This window comes from Microcebus murinus, chromosome 1 (assembly GCF_040939455.1).
Source record: "Microcebus murinus isolate Inina chromosome 1, M.murinus_Inina_mat1.0, whole genome shotgun sequence".
Taxonomy (NCBI): Eukaryota; Metazoa; Chordata; class Mammalia; order Primates; family Cheirogaleidae; genus Microcebus; species Microcebus murinus.
Window position 1 is genome coordinate 146,679,435 of NC_134104.1, and position 27,991 is coordinate 146,707,425.

Sequence of the window (27,991 nt, forward strand, 5' to 3'; positions counted from 1 at the left end):
CATGTGCTTTTGGTGAACTATATGCTATATTTTCCATCTGTTTTTTCCTTTAATATGTCATAAATGTCTTTCCTTTAAGTACATTTTTATGGACACAAAATACTGCATTGTTTGTACCATAACCTACTCTACTTTTGGATTTTCAGTTTATTTACAATATTTTTCTATAATAAACAACATTGAGGTAAACATCCTTGAACATACATCTTTGCACATTTTTTTCAATTTCCTGAAGAAAATTCTTAAAGAGATTGAAATGGATGGGTCAGTATTTAAGCATGTTTGTTAATTACTGCCAGATTACCATCTAAAACATTTATAGTTATTTATACTTCCCATATTAATATATATGAGTATCTGTATTCCCAGAATCTTATTAAATAAAAAAAATCACAACTTAGTATAATTAGCAGTATTTTGGTTATTAGTGATATGGGATATTTTAACAATGGTTTTGTCATTGATGGTTGGTAAATTTCTTTTTTCATGAGCTTTGTTATTTTATCTTTTAGAGAGTCTTATATTTTCCTTAGTATTTTAAAAGGGTTTTTAACATATCAGGACAATTATCTGCTCTGGTTTTCCCCAGATTGTCACTCACCTTTTAATTTTATTCATATTGTTTTTTGCTATGTGAACTTTTAAAGTTTCTGCTTCCAACCTGACCCAAGAGTGAGACCCCATCTCTACCAAAAATAGTAAAAATTAGCCAGGCCTGGTGGCACATGTCTGTAGTCCCAGCTACTTGGGAGGCTGAGACAAGAGGATCACTTGAGCCCAGGAGTTTGAGGAGGTTGTGCACTAGGCTGACACCACAGCACTCTGGCTTGGAAAAAAAAAAAGGAGAAGAAGTTTATGCAGTAAAACATTGGTTGTTGTTTTCAGTTTATTCCACACAATTTTGCATGAAATTCTGTTTATTTTCGATTCCTTTATGAGAAGACCTAATATTGTAGAGATGGCAGTTCTTTCCGAAATCAATTGATAGATTTCTCAATTAATAAAAAGTTCATTTGAACTTTTACGCCTACTTTGGTAAAACAGTTTTAAAGTTCATCTGGGGACATAGATGGACAATGTTATCAAGACAGTTTTGAAAAAGAAAAATAACAAGAGGTGATTTTTTAATACCAGGTTTTTGATTGTGTTACCGGCAATTGGTAGAGCAATTGGTAGTTTACCAGCTCACGACAGGTCAGGATAGAAAGTCCTGAGAAAAACCTGTGTATGTACATGCCATGGTCAAGGAGTGAAGCCCCAGTAATATTTGCCCTTTATCACATTTAATATTTCAACTTAATATTTTTACTTTTCTCTCTATATTGGGTACGTTATCTCACATAACATACACACATACATATGTACTGTGGGTTTTTGAAAATCCCGTTCAAGCATTTGTCCTTGACCCTTCTTTAGGTGGCTTTACAAATGCCACTTACGTAGATACTGACCTTTCATGATAAACCTGCCATTATGTATTTAGTATTATTGTAATTTCTGCTTTTTATTATTATTATTATTTGCAAGGTTTGTGCTAACCAGCGTTCTGCAGCAATGTTTATGTCCTTCCTCGTGTTAGTTGTATTAGCCAAGAATAGCATAGACGATTCCACCTATGTTTTGGTCTTCTAATTTTAAAGTTGTATCCACTTACCTTACTTTTTAAATTACCAGCTGCTTCTGAAGCTCATCTAACTCTGTCACTTCTTATGTTGATTACATCCAAAACATAGCTAAATCAATTCAGTAATTATGTTAGAATACCTATTGCAGTTTGTCAACATTGGTTTGACTTAGTGCAGAGTTTCCAAGACAGCCATTTCTTTGGATGTGTAGAGGTAGATGTTATCAAAGAATAAGGTTTGATATGCTTGAAAGGTTTGGAAATGTGTTTATCTGCGGACAAATACATTTGAGAATACAGAGTTAAGCAAAAATCAAACTGATTCTTTAGTGACAGACTTCTTGGAGGGTCCAGTAAGCTAAATGTCTGGTTTAGCCCCAAGAGTGCTATGTAATTTGAAGCATTTCTCGAATTTATTTCACTACAGAGCCCCTATTTCTGAGCTGGCTTATGGGAACAATAAACTAAGAAGCACACTTTGGGGAAATGGGGATATAATTAAATGTTGAAGTGGTATTAATTTCCTCATTACTAAGTATATTCTCAGTTATCATCTTGGTTAGATATAAGCCAAAGAAATCAAGGGGCAGGAGCTGGGGTCAGGAAGGCAGGAGCAGCTGAACTGGCTGTGTGTCTTTGGAAACCTCTTCCCTCTCCTAGGTTTGCACTTTCTCAAACTTAAATGCACTTCTCACGCCTAAATGACCCTGACTGACTTAAGGACAGTGAGGCTGTTCCAGCAATAAGACGCTATTTCACTTGTTGCACAGGGAAGCTGATTGTGTTCATTGTAGAAAAAGGAAGAAGATTTTACCATTTCCCCGCAAAGTTTTCTCATTATTCTCTGCCTTGTCCATGTAGAGCTCCTTTATTTCCTTCTAAAAACCAGTCCTGATCATTCCTTTTTAGATTTGACATAATCAAAGCTGCCACTTCAGTTTTTCACTAATTGGGCATCGTAGAATCTCATTTAGAATTCTGGGAAACCAAAATAGGAGAAGTGGAGTAAAAGGGAGAGATATGTCACCTTCTGGGAAACTCCAAAGTGTCATTATCACCTTTGATGGGGTGTTTTAAAGGAAGAATCAGTCTGCATTTTCACCGGGCCTTCCAGTCTGTTTCCTTCTGCTTGCCAGGAAGCTAGAAGATAGCAGCTAATGAAGCTCCCCCCTCTTACTTTGCAGCCTAAGAGTGGAGTCTTACTTGTGATTTACTTCTGCTGAGACCAGTAGGTGCACTAGGTTTCTTCATGCTCTCAACCCCAGCATCGCTTGGGCAAAGTGGAAGATGATTTATTTTTGATCAGTTGCATTACTGAAGTGAAAAAAAAAAAATCTTTTTTTAAATAGCTGGAATTCCTGTTGTGATTTGTTGGTTAAATCTTGAGATTAGTTTGTATTACACAGTCATACGATTTTAAATCATTTAGCAAAAGCCTCTTGGGGATTGAAAAATGTTCCCTTCTCTATGTATGTTGCCATTATTTGGAAATGAAAAGGGATGATAACCTTCATTTAAACAGCAACCAAGTATTGGGATCTCCTGTGCTTAGTAATTACATGCTAGAAAGAGGGGCCAGTGCACTCTGGACCTCCCAAGTTTTCAAACCTGAAGTCCAGAGTTTCACTCTGCATCTTACAGAAGGCGTAAAGCAAAGGCATGAACTCTGAGTCAGACCAAGACACAGTCAAATCCAGGTTGTTATTGTCTTAGAATGTGTCACTGTGAGCCTGAGTTTGCTCATTGTAAGTGGTGGTGGTAATGATTACCTATAGGATTTTTTGGGACTATATACATATATATGTATGAGAAAAACTAAAGCACCGGAAACATAGTAGATGTCCAATCAATAGTAGTAAATCTACTAAAATCATTATTGTTATTTTTTATTATAGTTCTCAGTATAGTCATTGACTATTTCAAATATTTGCTTTAAGTATGATTTATATAGATTCAATTATTTTTATTTACTTTTAGATTTATTTATTTATTTTTTAATCATCCTGCCCAAAGTGTCAGTTTTGGGTTTTATTTATTTATTTGTTTATTTGAGACAGAATCTCGCTCTGTCATCCTGGGTAGAGTGCAGTGGCATCATCACAGTTCACTGCAACCTCAAACTCCTGAGCTCAATTACCTTCTCTTTTTCTCTGCAGCCTTACTGAAGTCATCTGTAAATGTTGGTGAGTATTAGTGCAGAGAAAGATACTACCCTACATAAATAACATATAAACACTGTATTTAACTCTGTTTTACTAACAAAATAGGTTGATTTTGTCCACGTGGAGCTTTTATCTTGCTCTTAATTCGTGGTCTTTCCTTTTGGTTTCCTAGGTCTTGTTTCATCATCTGCGTTGGGTATTGAATCATGGGGAGGAAGCTGGACCTGTCTGGTTTGACTGATGATGAAACAGAGCATGTTCTCCAGGTGGTGCAGAGAGACTTCAATCTTCGCAAAAAAGAAGAAGAACGACTAAGGTGAGATGCGTCTATTACTCAGCCGGGTACAGTGCACCATATGTGGACAAATGAAACAGGTTGCCTGAGAGTGTTCCTTGCTGCTAGCCCTCAGTGTGGACACACACAGATGTTTAAGGGAAGAATGCCCCGTCCTCCGTAGAAAGGTTGGCCAGCTTCAACGCTGGGCATCATAATGTCAGTTCAGAAATGTGACTATTCACACTCCCAGTCAAGGTTTTGCTGGGACTGCTCACTCTGTAAATTGCCGTTGGCTATAGAGTGAGTGGAGTTTGTGGTGAAGGTGGCTGTCTTGAGCCTCCTTTTGGGGTTATTTTCCTGTTAGCAGGTCTTATTGAAGAATAACCAAAGTGTTAAGTAAACAATTCTTGGGAGAATTAGACTCACATATGTACGATCTTTTGTTGGAAGTCTCAGCTGCCATGGTACAGGAAAAGAGCCCTAAAGATCAGATACAAGGAAACTTACCATCAGGTGGGGATTGGATCACCTGGCCCAGTACCACCCACCTCATTTTATAAAAGAGGAAACTGAGGCCCAGAGAGGTAATCTTCTGACTCCTCTCTGGTTGGTATTTCCTTGTGGAAAGCTCTTGGAAATACTGTTGCAGTTCAATTGGACAGAACTGCCTAAACTTAGAAGAAGCCAGAGTGATAGAAATGAGATCATGTGTTGGGTTTAGGGTATTAAAACCTGGTGATGAGTCATTATTAGCTTCTCTGTTATTCCTTGGGATTCCGTGAGTTTGTTCACATCACCATCTTCTTTCTTAGACACTAAGCAAAGACTTGTTTTGCCCTCTATTATATATCTAATAGCTAGAACAATACCTAGCACATGGCTTTTAAAAATCAATTCATTACTTAATTAACAGATTTCTTGTCTTCCATCAAACAGGCATATATATGTGAGGCCAAAAAAAAAAAAAAAAACCTGGTGGAAATAAAGATGACTATACCAGGGTGCATATAGCCTAGTAAAGAGGTACCATTGTCAAGAAACATAAACTCTGAGGTTCTCCAGGGGAAAAAGGAAAATAATCCATTTTTGAGGGTAGGAAAGATTTGCCATTTTTAAGCCAAGTGAGAAAGCTGACTAGAGCTTTGGCACAATCCTGCATTTCCATGTTCAGATATGGAATATAAAATAGAACAGAGTCAAGGAGGTCCCCAAGATTTTTGTCTTGGGAAACTGGAAGAATGAAGTTGTCATTCACTGAATAGAGAAGACAGAGGAACCAGGGTAGTTGGTACTCGGGCAAAATTGAGAGTTCTGTATTAGGCACCTTCAATTTGAGATGATTATTAGACATTCGAAGGAGGCATCAAGGTGGCATTTATATATATGCAACTGGGGATCAGGTAGGAGGTCCAAGTTGGAGATTTAAACGCTGTAATGGAAAAAGTCACCTAAATGATAGAGTAGATGGAGCAGGGAAATATAGTACAGCTGCTAGGGAACACTAAGACCCGCTTACAGTTTGAGGTCACCATTTTAGGTTGAGACCAGTTTCCTCGTGGAAGTGTGTGTTTTTCCTGCATCATTCAGTTTCTCTCCTCTGCTGGACCATGGGCAAGAACCATGTCTTACTTTTGTGCTCCAATTTCTGGTCACAGGACCCGGCACCTAGTGGGTGTGCCCTAAATATCTGTGGAACCAATGGATAAAATGCAGATTGCTTGTCAATCCACATGGCCAACTTCATATGTGGCTTGAGGAATTGTTCTTAATATTTTCTTTCAATCATAAAGACTATCTATATATCATGGTTTGCCTCCTGGAAATTCAAATATGGGTAAGCCAAGACTGTGTTCAGTGTCCTGTTCTGATGGTGGAGATCTGCCTTCGCATCACTGCAGAGCCAGGTGCAGTCTGTGTGGAAGAACTGCTTTCTGGCTCTTTAAAGGCTATGCAGTAGCCACTATAGTAGCCTCGACAAGGTGGGCGCCATCTTTCTGGTGAGGCCGTGTAGTCTTACTGGACAGCAGTCAGTAGCTCTACTGCAGTTCTGTGCAAATGCTTGGCCGCGGGAACCTGCTCATGCTGGGGAGAAAATTGGTAGTTGAAACCATCATCAGTGGCCAAAGAGAAGGGACTGCTGGCCACCGTACCACTTGTGGTCCTGGTAGTGACATTTTTCTCTGAAGACAATTGTCACTGTTGTCCTTCTGCCTATGACCAGTGACATGACTTGGTAGGTACCTAGCAAATGGGGGTGACACTGTGAATGATTTCAGCAAAGAATCTTACTCTTGGGTAGAAAAGGGATTATTAAGACAACACCAGTGCAAAACCACTGAAATCACCACATACTTGGCTCGCTTTTCCATATTGCTTGGATTGAGCGCAAAGGAAAGAGTCTAGGAAGTAGCATTATAGAAAGTATTTTTGAATCGAATTTTGCAAGTATTTTAGAATTATAGAAAGTAGTTTGCTTTAATGAATGTAAGACTCTTTTCTTTTACAGTGTTGAATTACTTTTCTTTTCTCCTCACCAGCTGTTCTTTATTTACCTAGAAACTCTGGCTAGGTGTGTGAGGGTATGTCTTGGGTGTAGAGCTTATCCAGTGTTTATAATGATCTGTTCTTTAGTGCTGACATGCAGAATAGTAAATAAATAGATGGTGGAAGTGTGACAATTAATTGTCCTCAGAACACATCGTGGTAATATAAAGAGAGGTCGTGGGGCTGAAGAATTCATGGAAAGAGAAGTGAAAGGTATAAAGCAGTCACCGTGAACTTGGCACTGCCCTGGATACTCTGCACAATTCATCTAATTGATTCCTCAATAAAGTCTTTGTAATATGGGCCCCAGTTTACTCAGAGGCACCCAAGAATAAATAGATCACAAAACTTGCTTAGAATCACACAGTTAATTGGCATGGAGCCAGGATTCCATTTTCCAAGTTTTCTTAGTTATTTAGACTGGGTAAAGCCTTTTCATAACTGTGTTTTTTCTTTCCCTTCCTTCTTAAAATAATTCCTTAATATCATCTAGTATCCAGTAAATTTATCCAATGGTCTTCTTTTTATGAATACAGGAATATGTTCATATAACAATACAAACAAGGTCAAGTCATTAATTTGGTTGTTTTGAAGCTTTTTTTTTTTTTTTTTTTGAGACAAAGTCTTACTCTCTTGCCCGGGCTAGAGTGCCATGGCATCAGCCTAGCTCACAGCAACCTCAAACTCCTGGGCTTAAGCGATCCTTCTACCTCATCCTTCAGGGTAGCTGGAACTATAGGCACACGCCATTGTGCCTGGCTAATATTTTCTAATTTTTAGTTGTTTGGCTAATTTATTTCTATTATTAGTAGAGACAAGGTCTCGCTCTTGTTCAGGCCGGTCTCGAACTCCTGACCTCAAGCAAAGCTCCTGCCTCGGCCTCCCAGAGTGCTAGGATTACAGGCGTAAGCCACCATGCCTGGCCAGTTTTGAATCTTAAGTCTCTTAATTTTGTCATCATTTCTGATTTAAATCAGCAGGCAAAAATGGCAGCGGGTGTCTCTAGGAATAGTTTTCCTTTTAATTTATTGTTCTTATAGTTAGGCTGAATTAAAGGTAGAGCTTAGATTTGTTATAATTTTCCTCCCTTTTAAGAAGGTCTTTTTAGCATTTGTTCTCTTGGGTCTCCTTCCCAATTCTGCTATTTATGTATTTTTTCTTTTTTATTCGTAGCTAAGTGTTCTCTCCTGTGGGGAGAGTGATAGCTCCCATTCCTTCTGGACTGCTGCTGTCCCCTGCTGCCCACCGCAGCTCACAGCGGGCACAGGGACCTCACAGTTGGCACTTACACATCAGCTGCTGCATGTAGGTGTAGTCATAGGTCTTCCTATGGACAGCGATTCTGTTGACCCCACATCAGTAACATGATGCACTTCCCCAGCGCAGGAGATGTGAGTCATGGGACCTGTACTCCCATGAAAGCTGTGTGTGTAGCAGGACTGTATATATGTACAGAGGGCTGGAGGTGCCTGAGAGTGATAGACATGTAATAGCAGGCAGTGAGGGAGGGACTTATTTGCAAACACGGTAGGGTGAGTATTGACTGCATTCCTCCAAGACACACAATAGCGTTAAAGCTATGGATGGAGGATGCTGGGGGACAAAAAGTACGTTGACCCCTGCTCCTACCTCCGGGGTCTTTGAATCTCATCTAGACTAATCAGGTAAATCCATAGGAAAGTCCATTTTATACTTGGTTAGTTTATTTTTTGTTTTTCTTTATCAGATGAAATCCTGCAAATAGTAAGGCATAAAATGGTAAAGAAGACCTTATAATGAAAAGCCCAAGTCCTTTGCTCCATGTTGCATCATTTTTTTAAATTTATTTTTTTACATATTTATTTTTTTCAGCATATTATGGGGGTACAAATTTTAAGGTTACATATATTGCCCTTTCACCCCCCCCTCGAGTCAGAGCCTCAAGCGTGTCCATCCCCCAGTTGGTGCGCATGGCACTCATTATGTATGTATATACCCATCCCCTAACCCCCCACACCTGCCGGACAGGTGATAAATGTTATTCCTATATGTCCACTTAGGTGTTGGTAAGCCAAAACCAATTTGCTGGTGAGTACATGTGGTGCTTATTTTTCCATTCTTGGCATACTTCACCTAGTAGAATGGGTTCCAGCTCTAGCCAGGATAATACAAGAGGTGCTAGATCCCCTTTGTTTCTTATAGCTGAATAATACTCCATGGTATACATATACCACATTTTATTAATCCACTCATGTATTGATGGGTACTTGGGTAGTTTCTACATCTTTGCAATTGTGATTTTTACTCTTCATCCTTTGGGCCTCATGGCATGACCTTCATAAATCTATACGGGTGCTTCTGTTGCTGTATCTCAGTGTGTCAGTTTTAGACGTTCTTTCAGTTCTGTGCTATGAATGATGGAGACTTAGCTCACTTACTTATACTACCCTTATCTTTTGTTTCTTAATAGTTTTGTTATTATTTTGGGCTTGGATTTTTATTTTGTTGGTCACATCCTTCAAACTTAAATAACAGAAAGCGCTCTGAGTCTCGTTCCACCAACATTTGCCGTCCTTTCTTGGTTGTAACCGTGCAATGTGCACATGGTGTCCCTGTGTGTGTAAGCTAAGCCACAGGCCTGCCCCCTCCTGCCCGCCCCCCGCCCTCCCCCCACCTCTCCCTGCAGTACCTTTACTGTCACACATTTGCGGCTGGGGGCGTTCACATGCTGCTGGGAAAACATTTTTGAACCTCTCCTGTTTTGTTCATAGGTTGATTCTAGATGTTGAAAACCAATGAGCGAGCAGCCTTATATAACCGCGATTGAAAATACTGCTTGCTGTTCCTACTCTCTCTTTTTCAGAACTTTACTGAAATCAGTAGGTGGCTGATTGCCCTCCTCCTTTTCTCTTCACTGTTATGAATTAATTATGCTTTTATTTCTTTGCTGTCATTTTAAAGGAGTCTTGGGAGGGGAGGGGAGGCCAGTAAGCGTTTGCTTAGTCTGTCACCTGGAACCCAAATGTCACGGTGATTTGCTCATGAGTCAAGGCCATGCGAGGATGCTGGGGAGCGTGCAGAGGCGGGACACTTGTCCCCGTGTGCGGCAGGTACACAGAGCGTGCTTGGGGTCAGACAGATCTCGGTACGAGTCCGCCTGCTGCAGATTCCCTCAGGCTGGTTACCTACACACTGAGCCTCAGAGATCAGAATGATTCCCGCACAGGCTGGGCCACTGCTGTACGTCAACACTGTCCTTCCTGCAGGAAAGGCGGCATTTCTGGAAACTGCCCTGACTTTCTCTTCGCCTCTGTTGAGGAGCCTCTGGGGGCGAGGCAGCCGTGCCATGGGCTCTGTTCTCTCTGCTGCAGATCTGTTCCCAGGCTCTACGGTCCCAGGCCTCGGTGATGCCCACTGAGAACATATCTTTTTGTGGACTTTCAGGTTCCTACATTTTGCTTTGCTTGGATTGCCCTCTCTGCCTCTCTCAGTGTTGGTCTCTTTAAGACGTGTCGAACAGGATTGAATGTCTAACAGGATTCAATGAGAAACATCATTAATATTTAGTATAAAAACAGTATTTCAAACCTTGTCTGCAGCGGTTGGGCTTTCCCAGTAATGAAATTGTCATCCATAACATATGAAGTTTCTCCATTGCTTTCTTCTCTCCATTAGAAAATTCTTCATATGAAGATATGAGGATAGATATGTAGAAAATAAGAAGATAGTAATCTTCATATGGTAGGAAACAATGATGAGGTGTATATGCTTCATTTAAGTCCATGATGTTCAGAAATCTTACCGAATTACTTTATTTTTTCTAGAATTTGAATATGGTATTTATAGCACACCAGGTACTCTTAGGCAGCTTTGGACAAGCAGATTTTTGTTTTCTTTTTTTGAGATAGTCTCGCTCTGTTGCCTGGGGTAGAGTGCTGTGGCATCAGCCTAGCTCACAGCAACCTCAAACTCCTGGGCTCAAGTGATCCTCCTGCCTCAGCCTCCTGAGTAGCTGGGACTACAGGCATGCACCAACATGTCGGCTAATTTTTTCTATATATTCTTAGTTGGCCAATTAATTTCTTTCTATTTTCAGTAGAGACGGGGTCTCGCTCTTGCTCAGGCTGGTCCTGAACTCCTGACCTTGAGAGCGATTGGCCCACCTCGGCCTCCCAGAGTGCTAGGATTACAGGCATGAGCCACTGCGCCCAGCCAAGCAGATTTTTGATAACGTTGTTCGTGGCAGAAATGAAGCCATGGAAGAGAGGCCCTGACTGGAGGAAGAAACACCAAAGACAGCTTCCTAGCTGTCCGCAGGCTGGCGGGCAGCTCATCTCAGCACAGTGGGATTAGGGTGGGAGTGGTTAGACTTGTTCTTCTCTCTGTGGGACCCCAAGTGCTTCCCGTGGGACTCAGGAAGAGGAGGCCTGGGATGGATGAGCACACCAGTCTCCTGTGCTAACTCCCTCCCGGGGAGCATGGCCTGTGACTCAGACGTCGTCCCTGCTCCCACGTTCCTCATGCATGGACTGTGTCTACTTGGGTTTGGGGCATTTGGTTTGGTGCTCATCCCTAGAGTCCCTGTTCCCTCCTCTCTCTCTGCCTTTCTGTGTATCCTGCAGACTTAATTGTAAGAACTTTTGCTTCGGTTCTGCACGGTAGCACATCATGTTAATATCTGTTCAGATGAATGCATAAATCAACCAAGTTATTAAAATAAGTAAATAGAGTGTCGTCTGTGTGGCAGAGATAAATGGTGCTCACCAAATATCGCCTGTGCTCCTGCTCATTTCCCAGCGACCCCAGCAGTGAGGTGGGGGCTGTGGGGCAAGGTCTGGAATTTTCCCGGGAGAGGAGGGGCTTGTGTTACTTTTGGGCCAAGGCCCTAAGAGCTGTGCCTCCACTGCCTCTCTTCACCTGCTCTGGTGGCCCAGGGAGGCCCCGCGGAGAGACGTAGCATCGCTAGATGGAGGGGCCTCGTCCCTAAGACGCTGGATGGAGGAGAGTTTTGATGATCAGTAGGAATATGGTGTGAGTTTGTTGGGTTGAGTCACTGAGGCCTTGGGGTTTATTTGTTATAGCAACATCACATTACTCTGACTAATGCAGTTTATGAGAGCTAAAAGGGAGCAGAGTATTTATTATGCCCCGACCCTTGACTTTGTAGATAAAGAAACAGGCTCCGAGGGTGCACGGGCAGTGGGCGGCAGAGTCTGGACAGGACCTGGGTTTCCTGATGCCAGGGCTCCTGTCTTCTGCCGTGTGGCCTCTCATGTAGCAGAAGACACTTATGGAAAGATCTCCAGACGTCAGCTAGAGTCATAGTTTATGCCCTGTGATTTTTATAGTGTCAGGCACGTTTACAAAGCAGTTTTAGAAATAGCTCTTAATTGCACAGTTCTCTGGGGTTCACATGGAACCTTGGAGTCGTTGATGACATAGCCTCTTTAAGCTTTAACATTTCTCATTTAATATGTGCTTGCCAAAAGCTAGTTAGCATGTGGATGACTTCCAAAGGTTGCCGGTACTCTAATGGCTTGGTCTGTGGGCTAGCAGGGGTTAGAGTTGATGACATTGTTTCCCGTAACTGAGACTGGCCATGGATGGTCAGGGTTTACTGAACTGACAGGGTACAGTGCAGGATCGCCCGGGCCAGGCTTGGCCAGGGCCAAGGGAAGGAAAGGAGGGGAGGGCAGTGAGTGGGAGACAGCTTCCTGCACGCCTGTCTCTCAGGAGCTTGGCCGCTGCAGCCCAGCAGTGGTAGCGTGTCAACTCCTCCCCCGGCCTGCGTTAAGGAAGGGGAAATAAATGCACTTGGAGAAGTGTTTCTGCTGCCCATCATGGCAGCATTACTCACTTGCTGATGTGGCCCACACCCTCTCTGCCACCTCCAAGGGGACTCTTCCATGCCCCATAGGTCAGGTCTGAGTGTCGTGAGGAAATAAACAACAGCTGCCAGGGTGTGTGGAAGATCTACAGTGAGGAAGCAAAGCCTCTCTCAAAATTAGAAATAATTCATGTTTCCATTGTGTTATACAGAAACTCCTGTAAGGATTAAGCACCGGGTGTTTTTTTTTTTTTTTTTTTTAAGTAGAAAGAACACAGTGCTTTAATAAAATGAGTTAGTGATCTTTCTTCATCGAAGATTTATTTTCATTTTAAGCAAATGAACATTTTATCATAAGAACTTAAGTTTTCAAGACGTTTCTATCTCAAAAAGTAAAATTCCTTTGTTCTCCCTGTTCCTTGTTTTGGACACTCAAATGGATCTAATTAATAAACACCCCTGGTTATATCCTTGTTTGAAGCTGGAAGTTGGATCACCTTGTCTTCACTCAGTTGGAATGAATACGCCTTATGGCTTATGAAACAGCTGTGTGCTCACTCACTGACATCCCGCCGGCCCTCTGCAGCTCTTGGGACTCGGCACTGACACTGTGGCATTAACCTGTCCAGTGAGTGAGTCTGCTGCCTCACTGGCGGTAAATCCTTCCACAGCACTGGGAGATCAGGGTCACCAGCCAGTCACCTGGCAAAGCCCTGAAAAGTCAGAGGCGAGTTGAGAGCAGGTGCCTTTCACGGTGGAGTGGGAATTCCCACACAGCTCTGTTTGAGAAGCGTTTTGTGATAGGGGAAGGCCCAGTAGGAGTGCCGCACTTTGGATAAGGTTTGTTTGGCCACATCAAGTCTCCTGCTGAAATTTGATCCCCAGTGTTGGAGGCGGGGCCTGGTGGGAGGTGTTTGGGTCACTGGGGCGGGTCCCTCATGAACAGCCTGGTGTCATTTTCAAAGGGGTGAGTTCTGGCTCTTAGTTCCTGCAGAAACTGGTTGTTGAAAAGAGCCTGGCACCTCCCTCCACTCTCGCTCTTGCTTCCTCTCTGGCCATGTGGTCTCTTGCACAGCTGGCTGCCTCCCACCTTTGGCCTTTAGTGGAAGCAGCCCCCCCAGAAGCAGATGTTGGTGCCGTGCTTTTTTATACAGCCTGCAGAACCGTGAGACAAATAAACCTTTTTTTGCCTCAGGTATTCCTTTATAGCAACACAGACAGACAAGGACAAGGAAACAGAACTGGGGGGCACAGGGGGATTCATGGAAGGCAGGTGGGGAGACCACAGGGAGTGGGCAGGAGGGTGGAGAGGATCGATCTTAAAGACAGAAGGGACATCACAAGATTTTTTAAAAATCTCCTTTTTACTTATTTACTGGTATTTTTGTTAATAGTGAAAAGGCCAAATATATTAAAGCTGTTGGATATTCATCCTTTGATTCAAAATGATAAATTTGCATGTTAGGAGCCCCCTGGGTGAATATAAAGGGGACAAAGGGACAGGGAAAGAGCGAAGGGTTAACAGATTTAATAAAGGCCTCAGCCCTTGGGGAAGAGTCCAGAAAGTGAGCTGAGTCCTCTGGGAATAAATAGAATGCTACAGACGGTGAGATGTAAAAACATTAAGGCAGACCCACGGGAATACCTCCGTCTCACAGGAGGGAGGTAGGAAAAGAGAAAGACGTCCCGAAGGAGAGGTGCATTTGATTTGCCCCTTGAAGACAGACAGGACTTTTCAGTAGATGGAAGCACAGGTATTGGCAGCAGGGGGTGTCCTGGGTAAAGTACTAAGCACAGAAAAGGGGACATGTTTTCCCAACCTCAAATCAGGACCCATAATGGGGCAGAGGAGGAAGAGACTGCTTTGTGGATTATTCTACTTCCACTATTACTAACAATGTTACAAGAGCCTGGTATTCCAGGAATATCACCTTCTTTCATTTTTTTTGGAGACAGAGTCTTGCTCTATTGCCCGGGCTAGAGTGCCGTGGCGCCAGCCTAGCTCACAGCAATCTCAAACTCCTGGGCTCAAGCAATCCTCCCACCTCAGCCTCCCGAGTAGCTGTGATTACAGGTGTGTGCCACCATGCCTGGCTAATTTTTTTCATGTATTTTTAGTTGTCTGGCTAATTTCTTTCTATTATTATATTATTAGTAGAGACGGGTCTCATTCTTGCTGAGGCTGGTCTCAAACTCCTGACCTCAAGGGATCCTCCCACCTCAGCCTCCCAGAATGCTAGGATTATAGGCGTGAGCCACCTCGCTCAGCCACCTGCTCTCATTCTTAACCACCATGGGAAAGACACTATTAGTATCTGGTTTCAAAATGGGGAAACTGAGGCTCTAAAAATGTTAAACGACTTGCTCAGGTTACACGTAGTAAGAGGTGGATTCAAAGCTGGGCAGAGTAGCCCTAAAGTTGGGGCCAGTAGCCAGAGCAGCACAGTGCCCTCGATACTGAAAACAAGGATACCCAGGCTCTGTGGGACAGAATAGGCGAGATTGGGATCATCTTGGAAAATCTTGCACCAGGGGACAGAATGGGTGAGATTGGGACCATCTTGGAAAATCTGGCACTTTGCTTGCTAAAAGGGGTATGTTCAGGGATGAGGAATAGTAGGGTTTAAGTCAGAGTACGGGGAGTGGGAAGTTGGGATGACATTGTAGCCATTAGCCACAGGTGGCACTGAGCACTTAGACTATGGCTTATCTGATTGAGATGTAGCCTAAGGGTAAGATACATGCAAGATTTCAACGATCAAGTATGAAAAAAGAATGTAAAATATCTGAACAATTTAATATTGATTATACATTGTTATATTAATTACATATTGAAATGTTTCTACAATTACATTTTAAATTAAATGTATTATTAAAATTTATTTCACCTGTTCTTTTCTACTTTTTAAAATGTGGCTATTAGAAAGTTTTACAGTAGTTAGATAGATAGATAGATAGATATAGCTCATATTATATTTTTATTGGACAGTGAGGGACTGGACTGGAATATTGGGTTAGGCAGTTTGGAATTTATAAAACTCAAAAGCAAGCTTCTGGGAATTTTGTTTAGGGATGTGCCTTTTTAATATATAGTCTTTAGGCATCTAAAGTTTAGGCTAACTAGTCATATATTGGCCTTTGCTATGAAATACTGTCATCTCAGTGGCCTCTGAGTCATGCCCTGGTATTGGCTTTATTATATAGTTTGAAAGGGAAGCACACTGTGTTCATGCCATATCACAGCAGAGAGTGTGTGCCTCCCTGGATAGAATGAACCCTTTCATGTTTCTCTTCAGTTAATGGTTGAACTGACCATCGTGACCTCTGTAATAACATATGGCTTTAGAATGGCCCCATAGTCATAATTCGTATGACATTCTGGCACCATAAATTTATCAGACATTAGCCTATGGGCGTCTGCCTTCGGGAGAGTTTGGTGCTGTAAATGTGCTTGCAATTTAGAAAAAGGAAATTGTACTAATGCCCTTATTTGCTTTTGAATCTGTGGCCCTTCGAAGATCTACAGTTACCAATTTGGATATCCTGGATACACTCTCCCTGTAATCCCATATTCGTTAATAACAATTTTCTACTAGGTTGCTTTTGTGCTTCTAAATTCCTGATCTTATTTACTTTCCCACTGCAAATGTCAGAGGCTCAACTGCCGGGCCCCGATGAAGCTTTGTGGCACTAATTCTTGGCCTGACCTTCATTCCTCAGACCTGTGGCCTCAGAAAACATTTCTCTGGCATTATGTGTGCATAGAATTCAGGACTTGAAAGGGAGTAAGGAGGAACGTTTCCACAGCAATTTGTAAAAGCAGCTTTCACCAACACAGTAATTCAGGCACATTGCACAATCATTTAGCCAGAAATGGTCTGAAAACACAGCAGAGGTCAGCGCCGACGAACAGTGTGGGGCTCAGAGTTTCTTCCTCACCCCTCCTGTGCTGCTGCTGGAGTGACAGCCTCCTCATTCAGTGCCTGGAAGCAGGCCCCTTCCTGCGGGCTGCAGCTGCTTTGCCCTCCTTACCCAGCTCCTGAAGCCAACAGGCCCAGCTCCTGGTCCATTTCCAAAGCTGATACCTAAGGAAATTCCTTAACAACCTCTCCCTGACTCTTGGGTGACTTGCAATGAGCTCCTTCTCCCAGATGGGGAGATTCCCGCCCTAGCCCAGAGATTCCTTCTCCTTAAGTCCCCCAGAGAGTTCACGTGTCCCTGCTGGTTGGGACTCATGGGCCCCCATTCTGTGTCAGCTTCTTCTTGCTGGGGCCACCTGACCGGCACGTTGTGAGGGTTAAATGTCTTAACCCTCATTTTAAATGAAAGCCCTTTGGACTGCCCCCGCAACACAGTAAAGACTCATAAGAACTCAGGGGAAGAACTCTTGGTGGCTCTCTCCTGGCTGGTTGATCTGGTTTATGAATTACATAATTATATTTACCTTTACGTTTTCATTTCTGTTTAGTACATTCACATGATTTTGTGGTTTGGCTTTTCGTAAAGGGAAGTACATTCTCTATTTTGTTGTTGTTGTTGTTATTAAGTGTTTTTCTACAAGCAGAAGTAAATGCTGGTGTTCATTTTACAGCTGATGCTTCATTATTTAGACTTTTGATGTTTCTCTTCATTTTGTATATTCACTCAGGTGCCAGCTTGTGGCCAGAGGAGAATTCTAGCTGCCGAAGCTTTTTTCTCCCCCCCCCCCCCCCCCCCCCCCCGGTAGAATTGGATACTCCGATGCCTTTTATTTAGGGAAGTTGTTCCATGCATTTTCTGCTTCCCTGCATACCTTCTGTAGGATCTGTTTGGTAGCTTCTGTTGCATTTTGGTGATAGAAGCAAAGCATTTCTATATAAAGTAGAGAATGAGGTCAGTGGGCAGATGAAGAGAGAATTTCTGAGAAAAATCATACTTTCTGCTTTGATAGCTTAAATACAAAAGGGAGGCTTTTAAATGTGAAGTGGAAGTTCTGAACACACGCAGGCAGCCCAGCAGGACTAATTGGCCTGGGATGCAGCTACTGAGAATGTTTGTTTTCTCCTGGAGAAACATTTCTGCCTCCAAGGTGGTTTCCAAAGTCATGCATGTCGTAGACCCATAGTTAGGGAGGCTCTCCTTCCTGGGCTGGTTCCTCATGAATCCTAAGGGCCAGTCCTCATCCTCTAGTCCCTTCACTTTGAAGGAATAGGCTCTATTGTGTCATTAGGAGGCTCAGTATTTTTGATCACCCAACATAGAGGTGATTCTGGTCAACTGTTCCTATTACTGGGAACAACAACCATGCCTCTGGCGGCAGAACTTCACTTGAATTTATGCCTTCCCTTTAGCCGTGAGAAGCCTGTCATGAGAACTGACATTATCAAACCTTAGATACCTCTCCAAAGTAGACAGAGAATATTCCAGAATAAGTGATGGAATTTTAGAGCTAAAGCGAAACTTAGAAATCAGTCCTAAATTCATTCAGGTATAAGCTGCTCCTTTCATAAACATGGATTTCAAGCCCCTTGGAATTAAGCATGTTGCATAAAGCAGTGTAGCAAGTTAGCACTGGCAGACTCATCTTGTTTCTATAAATATGACAGACAGTATGTGTTTTGTTTAGTTTTTGGTTTTTAGTGCACATAGGTAGACAGTTAAATGACAGGAGATCTACCCTTCTCCCCAACTATTTTCAAGTGAATATTTAAACCCACTATATTGACTAAATACTAATAATCATCATTTAAAGCATGTTTGGTTTTTGGCGGGGTGAATCTTGAAAACTGAGAAATGAATTTGCAACTTGTTATGACATCTACACATATTCAGGTGGGAAATTATAGTCCAACTCTAGGTACTTTGTAAAAATGCTGACAGGTGGCTGATGTTCACTTCTAGGAAGATGTAAGCATACTTCTTTCTGTTCCTCCCACTCAGTATAACTCAACACTTGGACACTGTATCTAAGACAAATATAAGAAGACCATGAACTGGCTATGTACTTTGGTAACTGAGGAATGACATGGTGTTGAGTTCCATGGGTTTTCTTTTTGCCTCATATGTTTGAGACTTGGAGGTGAAAAAGCTGGTAACCTGGAAATATGAATTGTCATAGACAAAAATGCTCTCATCTTTCAAAGCCAACAGAAGACAAAGGACCAGGAAAGAGATAGCCAAACAAGACAGAAAACTTTTAGATAATAACTGCTATACTCCAAACAACATAGAAAACAATCATTGGCCTCCACGCCTACCAAAACAAATCAAGTAGGAAGCTGGGACTTTTTTCCTTAATTGCCGATAACAAGCCCTCCACTTGCCTTATGGTGTGAGGCCACATGCAGAGCCAGACTTTCACATGCTCCTGGAAGAAAAAAGGTGCCCTTCCTTCATTCCTGCCAGAGAGGTATTAGAGGAAGCCTAGTAGATAGCACAAATTTTCACCACTGCCCGGTAGTGATGAGGCCTGCCCTGCTGCGGAGGAAGTAGAGACCGTGTTGGAGCCAGAATTTCCACCCAGCAGCAACAAGGAATTCCATCTTCGGGTGTCAACAGAGGCCAAATGGGAAATCTGGACTTTCTGCCTCTCTTTGGAAGTAACAAATCCAGAGTGATGTCAGGGAAAGGTAGCTAAAAACAAAGGTTTAAATGAGATCCAGAGTGTCAGAACATAATATACATATAATACAATGCACAGGCATCAGTAAAAATTTACTCATCATATCAAGAACCTGGAACATCTCAAGCTGAATGAAAAACGCAGTCAATAGATGCCAACACTGAGATGACAGAGAGAATGGATTTATCAGGCAAAGATTTTAAATCAGTCATGATAAAAAAAATGCTTCAATGAGTAATTTCAAGCATGTTGGGAGAAAAAAAGTTTTAACAAAAAAGACGAACATTTCAGCAAAGAAATAAAAGATATTTTTAAAAAAACCAAATGGAACTTTTAGATTTGAACAATACAATGATGGTAGCTCAGTAGCAGAATAGAAGAACAGAGGAAAGAATCAGTGAGCTAGAAGATAGAAGAATAGAAATTACCTAATGTGAACAATAGAGAGAAAGTAGATTGGATTTAAAAAATGAATAGAGCCTCAGAAACCTGTAGGACTATAATTCAGGATCTAAATTCATATTATTAGAATTACAGAAGAGAAAGAGAGCTGAAAAAGTACTTAAAGAATTGCTGAAAACGTCCCAAATTTGACAATAGACACAAACCAAAAAAAAAAAAAAAAAAGAGAAGCTAAGTGAATATCATACAGAATGAACCCAAAAAACTCTTGAGAGTAAAATGACACCTTATCTTTAGAGAGAAAACAATTAGAATGACAGAGCAGATTTCTCAACAGAAACCATGCAGGCCAGAAAAGAAATGGCATGTATTTTTCAGATGCTGAAAGGAAAGCACTGTCAACCAAGGATCCTATACTTAGTGAAAATATTCTTCGGGAATGAAGGAGAAATCAAGACATTTTCAGATGAAGGAAAAGGAAGCCTCTGTTGCCAGCAGACCTTTGCTAAATGAATGGTTTTTAAAAGTTCTCCAAACAGAAAGGAAGTGATAATAGAAGAAATCTTAGAACATTAAGAAGGAAGAAAAAACATGGCAAGCAAAAATACTGATAAAAATACAATAAGCTTTCTTTATTCTCTTCTGAATATGTTTTCTAAATTATGTTTGACAGTTGAATAAAAAATAACACTGCCTGAAGTGATTCTATTATAAATGCATGTAGTGGAAATATTTAAGACAATGATATTGTAAATAGGGTAAAGCAAAGGGACATAAAGGGAGGTAACCTCACTATACTTAACTTGAACTGGTAAAATGACTATACTAGTAGATTGTGACATTTTATGTATATAAAATGTCATACCTACCAACCACTAAAAAAGCTATACAAAGAGACATATATATCAAAACACTCTACATAAATCAAAATGGAATTTTAAAAAATGTTCAAATAGTCCACAGGAAAGCAGGAAAAAGAAAACAATGAAATGAAAAACAGGAAAAAAATAGCATGTTTAAGCCCTAACATAGATGACATTAAATGCAAGTGACCCAAATAAATGCCCACCAGTTAAAAACACAAATTAGCAAAGTGGATAAAAAGACATATCCTAGTGATAGGCTGTTTACAAGAAACTCATCTCAAATGATCTAGGTAGGTTGAAAGTGAAAATATTGAAAAATATGTATCATGTAAACAGGAGTTTTTAAGAAATAGATCATCTGATATTGATACAGGAGCAGCTTTATCAATATCAGATGAGCTAAACTTCAGAACAACAAAAGAAATCACTATAAACAGAGGGCCATTACATAATGATAAAGTGGTCAAGTCACCAAGAAGACACAGCAGTGCTAAATGTGCATGTACCAAACAACAGAGCTTGAAAATATATAAAATATAAACTGATAGAACTAAAACTAAAAATAGACAAGCAAAAAGTTAGAGATGAAGACTTCAACAACCTCTCCCCAAAAATGGATAGGAGAACTAGACAGATAATCAGCGAGGATGTAGAAAAAATCAATACCACAATCAAGCAACAAGATTTCATTGACTTTTATAGAACCCTTTCCCCCAAAACAGCGAATGAATATACATTACTTTCAAATGGTAACATAACAAATATTAAGAGGCATATCCTGGGCCATAAAACAAACCTTAACAAATTTAAAAGGTGTAAAATCACATAGAGTGTGTTCTGTAGCCACAATGGAATTAAACTAGAAATCAATAACAGAAAGATAATGGGGTGAACCTCCAAACACAGTGAAACTAAACAACACGCTTCTGAATAACCAATGGGTCAAAGAGGAAGTCTGAGAAGAAATAAAAAGTTTATTGAACTGCATTAAAACAGTAATACAGTGTTTTACAATTTATGGAAAACAGCCAAAGCAGTGCACAGAAGAAAATTTATAGTACTAAATGCATATATTGGAAAAGAGGAAAAATCTGAAATAATCTAAGCTCCCAATATAAAAACCTAGAAAAAGAGCAAAATAAACCTAAAGAAGCGGAAGGAAGGCAATACTAAGGATCAGATCTGAAATCAATTAAGTTGAAAACAAAAAAGAAAATAAATGAAAAAAAAGTGGGTTTTTCAAAGCGATTAAAAAAAAAATGACAAGCCGTTAGCAAGATTGACAAAAAAGACAGAAAACACAAATTTCCAGTATCACGAATGACACAGATGGTATCACTACAGCCTGTAGACCTCAAAAGAATAATAATGTAAATACTGTCAATATTTCTACGTATGCAAATTTTGAAAATTTAGATGAACTTCGATAATTTCAGTTTCTTAAGAAGTATAGGTTACCACAAGTCATCCAATATGAAATAGATAATTTTAATACTTCTATCTATAACCATTAAGGAAATTGAATAATTAATTGGATAATTAATTTCCTGCAAGAAATATGCCTAACAATCAACATAAAGATGCTGTCAGTTCGAAGGAATTCCCTGATGTCAAGCAAAAGCAAGAAAAGAAAACACTGACGCACAGAGTTGAAGGTGAAGGTTGACATTTCTAGGAATCAGGACAGGAGCACCTAGGAGAGAAATGGTCAGTACTGGCCATGTTCTAAGTGTGTGTTTATGGCCTCATCTGCCAAAATGAGTCATTTGTGCAAAAATAAGTAAACATTAAGAATGTATAGGCATAATATACTTTATACAGATCTTATGAGTGATTTTCCAAAATATAACAAATTTTGGAAACAAAATAAGTCCTTAAATTGGCAATTTCAACACCTTAGTCTGTATAGTACTGTGAACCTTGCTAGGAGATTCAAATATCACATTATTCAAGGACTATCAAATAATTTCCATCCCTATTTTCCAGTGTTTAATACTGCTATAAAGTTTGCAGATGCTGCCATGTCTTTTTGTCAAACACATTTTTAGATATCCATAATAATGAGTGAAAAGTATGCAGGATGTTGAAAGTACTTAAGAAATTTATGACTTTGGGATTTCCCAAGAAGTCCCAGGAATTCCGATTTCTTTCTGGATCTTGAAGATTAACATCTGCAGGAGATTTGGCTAGAGTCCCTTCCTGGGAGGAGCTCAGACCACAGTGTGGCCAGTGCAGCCTCTCCAGGGAGCCGTGGGGGAGGCCGGGATGGCAGAGTGGCCACTGAAGGGCGACCCCACGGCTCAGTTGTGCACTTACAACCTGGGAGCCCCAGTGCCTCCAAGAAACAAGCGAGGCGTGGTAGGGCGGACTGCCAGCTCTCAAATAATGGCGGCTCTGTGAGAATGCTCACGTCGGCCTGCACTGAGTGCACAGCCAGGCACGCTGCACTGAAGCTCGAGGAGCTGTGCGGCACAGGTAGAACCAGGAGGCAGACAGTGCAACTGCAGGACGCAGAAATAATGCTTTCACTGTAATACACGAGGACTTCCCCACTGGGAGCTTGCAGTTCTGGGCTCCTTCTACATGCACGTTCCTCCCACAGCTCTAATCACTCCATTGAGCATTGCTGATTAATATTTAATTAATTAATTAATTTTTTTTTTTACACATCTCTCTCTCCACCTCTCTGGGAGACTTCTTTTTTTTTTTTGGCATATTTTTAATTTTATTTTAGCATACTATGGGGGTACAAGTGTTAAGGTTAGTTATATTGCCCATGCCCCCCCTCCCCCCTTGAGTAAGAGCTTCAAGCGTGTCCATCCCCCAAACGTTGCACTTCTTACTCGTTGTGGTTGTATATGCCCGTCCCTTCCTCCCCCCTCCCACCCTCCCGACACCCAATAAATGTTACTCCTATACGTCCACTTAGGTGTTGATCTGTTAATACCAATTTGCTGGTGAGTACATGTGGTGCTGGTTTTTCCATTCTTGAGATACTTCACTTAGTAGAATGGGTTCCAGCTCTATCCAGGAAAATGCAAGAGGTGCTATGTCACCATTGTCTCTTAAAGCTGAGTAGTATTCCATGGTATACATATACCACATTTTATTAATCCACTCATGAATTGATTGGCACTTGGGTTGTTTCCATAGCTTTGCAATTGTGAATTCTGCTGCTATAAACATTAATTCTTAAATGTATATGTATGTGTATGTCTTTGCACTGAAGTGAAGTAACTGGACCAAGTCCAAGTTGTCATTCTCCAGGTGCTTGAACCTGAAACCCACCTGCCTTTGTGATCTAACTTATTAATTCAGTGTTTTATGGAACCTGTTCTAATTTCATTCTCATATTAATTGCTATCTCCAGTGAAAGTTAATGATCCCCATTGAAACAAAGCTTTGGTGATGTGAGGTCACTGACTCAGTGTCACCCGGCTCAGCAGGGACAGAGCTGGCATCCACTCCACGTTAGGGAAGAGCTGTCTGAGACGTCCGCATTATGCATGTGCCTTGCACAAGGTCAAAGAGAAAAACGTGAACGAGAAACTAGAGTCTTGAGGTTTGTTCTGTCAAACCATGCTGTTCTTTTCTTGGCTTTTAACTTTCACCATTGAGAATAAACAGTTCAGCTTAAGAGATCAACAGACAATTTGAAAAAGGTAACAGCAGACTAGACCTGTTCTTTGTTCCTGCCCTTTCTTTGTCAGATCATTGCGTGGTGTGATCCACCATGGTTGTATCCTGGTACACCCATGTTAAGCATTTCTTTTATCAGCGGTATTTAAAATCAGGTGCATAAATCTGGCTGCTTCTGTCATAACAACAGTCTGACCCTGGTGTTTTCATCTTCCAAAGACACACAGAGCTGCCTTCAGCAAAACTGGGGACAGGATACTGGCAAGGGTGTTCCTTATCACTGGTATGTTATTCTTATTGAAAAATAATCTTTTTTCTTATAAGTCAAGGTCTCTGACACTTGGCCTTCCCCACAATTTCTGAGGTGGGGATCCAGTGCATTTTGTTCATGCTCTTTGTCTCCCTGCTGTTGAGCAGGAAAAGGGTGTGAACATTCCCAGAGTGTCTTCTCTGTGCCAGGACCTCCTGGCCGGGGGGTGGGGGGGAGCCTCTGAGTCAGGGCTGAGACACAGTCCTGCTCTTTACTCTGACGAGTCTCTGTGCCGTGGGCCACCTGGTGCTTATGTATTTGAGGCCCGTGGTCAATCAGCAGAACTGGAATTTGTCCAGTAGCATACAACATGGCCTTTCCTTGGGCCAGGCCTCTGTATATGGGCCCAAATAAGAAGGGAACTGGTTAAAGGGACTCAGATAAGAGCTACAAAATGGCCAGAGGCCTGTACGATATGATTTAATAAGAAAAATGAAAGCTGCTAAGGACAGGTTAAACTAATTGCTAAATTATGGCCACTGCTGACTTTAACTTTCATAACAATGCTGAATTTTGTTTAGTGGCACTAAGAGCTTTCAGTTTCCCTGAATTCTAACCGGGGAAGAATTAAACTCCTTTTATATACGCTGTATATGATAGGTATGTGCTTTTGTGGAGAAAGAGAGATATTTTAGAACTACAGTTGAATTAAGTCATAAAATTGTAAAGAGAGAGAAAGTAAAATTCAAATGAGAAGGAGGAGGATGAATGAGAAGTAGGGATGAGAAGCCACAGAAGCAGCTTCTAGAAGCAGCCTTAGCTAAATGGTAGTCTCCATGCCCAGGAGAAAGCAGGAAGCTTGGTATCACCCAGGACACTGAAACTGAACACATCTGTGTAACCAGCTCCCAGAGCAAGACGCGGAAACTGACCAACTCCTGGAAGCCTTCCTATGTCCTGTTTTTGTCATTACTCCCTCAAATAATGCCAATCTTGACTTATAGTGGCAGAAATTAATTTTACCTATTTTTGAACTTTATATAAATAGAAACATAAATATTGCCTATTTTGAATCTGGTTTCTTTTGTTCAATGCTGTTTGTAAGATTCACCCACATGCTGCCCATGGTACGGATTCTTTATTCTAGTTGCTGTGTAGTATTCAGTGCACTGATCCCTTCTGCTATCTGTGGGCATTTCGGTAGTTTCTAGTTTGGGCCAGTTGCAGATACTTCTGCTGTGAGAACTCCGTCTTCCAGTGACCCTGCTGTGTCTGGACCCAGGAGTGGGATTGCTGGGTCATAGGGCATCCATGCATTCGCTAGAGCAGATGTCGCCAAATAATTTTCCTAAGCAGTTTACACTCGTGGGCCAGCAACGTATGCGAGTTCTCATTATTCCATATCCTCGCCAACACTTGGTATTTTCTGTTTTGATTGTAGCCCTTCTGGTGGTTAGTAGGTGCTAGTATGACAGATGAGAAAACGGACGCGTGGAGGGGGGTCTGACACCTATATCTTGTCAGTGGCAAGGCAGAAAGTTTGAGCCCTGCTGCCTGACCATGCTCTTCCCACCTTGGTGTCCTTCCTTCCTCAAAGGAGATGCTTCATTTCCTGAGTGAGGGCCCACATTGGCCAGCCCTGCGTCCATTGTAGAGGTATCTCAGTCAGCCTAAGTGGGCCCTCGTGTCAAATGTTTTAACAAAACCTCAAATGCCAGCCATTCAATTGATGAGCCAACTTTAAAATGTCGTTTGGGGGCCTCAGAAAATTGCAGGCTGCCCCCAAATCTCACTTTGGCTTCAAATTGCATTAATGAATTTCCTAATGAGCCACAAAATTGGCTCGCTTTTGGTTCATCTCTTTGTTTTCTCTGGCCAAGCTCTGAGGGAAGAGGCCAATTCCATCAGACAGCAGGAGAAAGAGCAGCCAGTTCACAGCAGAGCCTCCCAGTAGGAACACAGCCAGAGTGGGCAACATTCTAGCATGATCCAGTCCTTTCTATAGCCCTTGGAAAGGATGCACATGAGGACTATGTCACTGCATGGAAAAATGGGCTGAGTAGTTAACAAAATAAAGCAGGACATAAAATGTTATGACCACTGGAATTACATCTAGTAAAACACACATGTACATGCACGTGCGTGTGTGCAGATTAGAAAGAAAAAAGCAAAGGCCTGATAGTGATTGTCTTAGGATGATATGATAGTGGGTGGGTTTACAGCCTCCTTTGTAGTTGCAGAATTTTTGCAAAGTGCCTACATTAGTTTTGTAAAGAAAAAAAACCGAATTTATAAGTTCGAAAAAGATCATTTTTCCTTTCATGTTTTTGGTGCCTATATTAAGGAAAACTAACTTAGAATTATAATGGTTTTGAAGCGATTTGGAATTATGATGTTAAAAAAATCATAGAACCATAATGTAACGATTAATGGCAAGGTAATATGATGACATGGATAATAGCAGCCAATGTTCCAGTGAGGAAATGAGTCTGTATTAATAAAATAGGATCTATCCTGGAAGTAGAATTAGGGAGAATATAATCCTTGACTGTGTATAATATGTGGGTATCAATGGATATGTATGTGTGCATATGTGTGTACAGATACATACACATATATGTTATTTATCAGTCTATCCTAATTCTTTGTAAGAAAAGCCCCCTCTTTGTAAGATGAGTAAGGGCACTAACACTGGGAAATAAAATGTGTTTAATGTGTATATAGTAGTAGATAAGTATTAGTCAATAAAGTACTTGTTAAAGTACACATTTTTATGTGTGTATGTATGTTAACACAGTTGAAGCATACATACATAAATCTGCATGGAAATAACACAAAATAATGTCATTAGTTATTTTTTGGTGCTCATATTCTGAGTCATTTTTCTGTATGGTATTTGCAAAATTTTTAACGAACGTATGCTTGTGTTTAAATGAAAAAAGTCGAATAGTTGTAGGTAGCATTCGAAACTTTAAATCTGCTTTGTAAGGTAGGTAAGGATATTGGAAAGGAAAAGGCAGTGTTGTAGAGAGTACTATGCTCTATTTTCCAAAGGAATGTTGGGTTATGTTGTTCAAACCACGGTTCTCTTTGTTTTTAAGTAGAGTGTAGTAGAAGAATTTTGAACATTGTACTAGATCTTTTGCTAACAAGGAGAACATGTTCTTGGCTTTGTTCTCTTTTCAATGGCATGTCTTATTTTCTGTCAGATTTATGGATTTAATAGCTCCCATTTCTTCACTTATCTTAAACAGAGAGAAAATTAATCATTCTACTTTTTAATGGTACATGATGATTTCTTCTTACTCAAATGTTTCAATCTACTTGGATGGATGGTGAAACATTATTCATTGTTTGTACGTAACATTTATTAAATCGAACAATGGGATAAATATGCATATGAAAGCAAATAAGCATAATTTGGTTTATTAAAGTTCATTTCTTTAAAAATGCTGATGATAAACATGTGACAAGATAGAAAACTAGGAAAAGGACATAGAAGTTTTTTAAAAAAAATAATTACATGTAATCTCACACCTTAGAAATAACCACTGTAAAAACATTGGTAAGTTGCTTTCTTAGATATTCAGCATTTATTACCAGGTACCACATTTAGGGGGTATTTATTGAGCTCCTTGGTATGCATTGCTGTACTTTGGGGAAAAGTTTGTGAACAGGATAGATAAGATCCTACATCACTTACCGTCTGGCTGGGGTCACTCTGTGCATATGTAGGGGTGTACAAGATGGAGGGGAGAGAGTAGAAGGCAAAACAGATGAGTACCTTGGCAGTTTAGTATAAGAAATGCCATTATGGGGG

At 41.0% G+C, this 27,991-nt stretch overlaps 1 protein-coding gene across 4 annotated transcripts in view; it reads left to right on the forward strand.

Annotated features, from left to right (window-relative positions):
* MYRIP (myosin VIIA and Rab interacting protein) overlaps positions 1–27,991 on the forward strand; it is a 334,798-nt gene that overhangs the window by 52,800 nt on the left and 254,007 nt on the right. For 3 of the 4 annotated variants that reach the window (XM_020285128.2, XM_020285059.2, XM_012770198.3), the window contains exon 2: positions 3,959–4,102. In XM_020285128.2, the coding sequence (XP_020140717.2) occupies positions 3,993–4,102 (110 nt within the window). In that variant the 5' untranslated portion in view covers positions 3,959–3,992. Of the gene's footprint in view, positions 1–3,780; positions 3,808–3,958; positions 4,103–27,991 lie in introns of all 4 variants that reach the window. The other variant, XM_076006566.1, reaches the window with a different exon arrangement.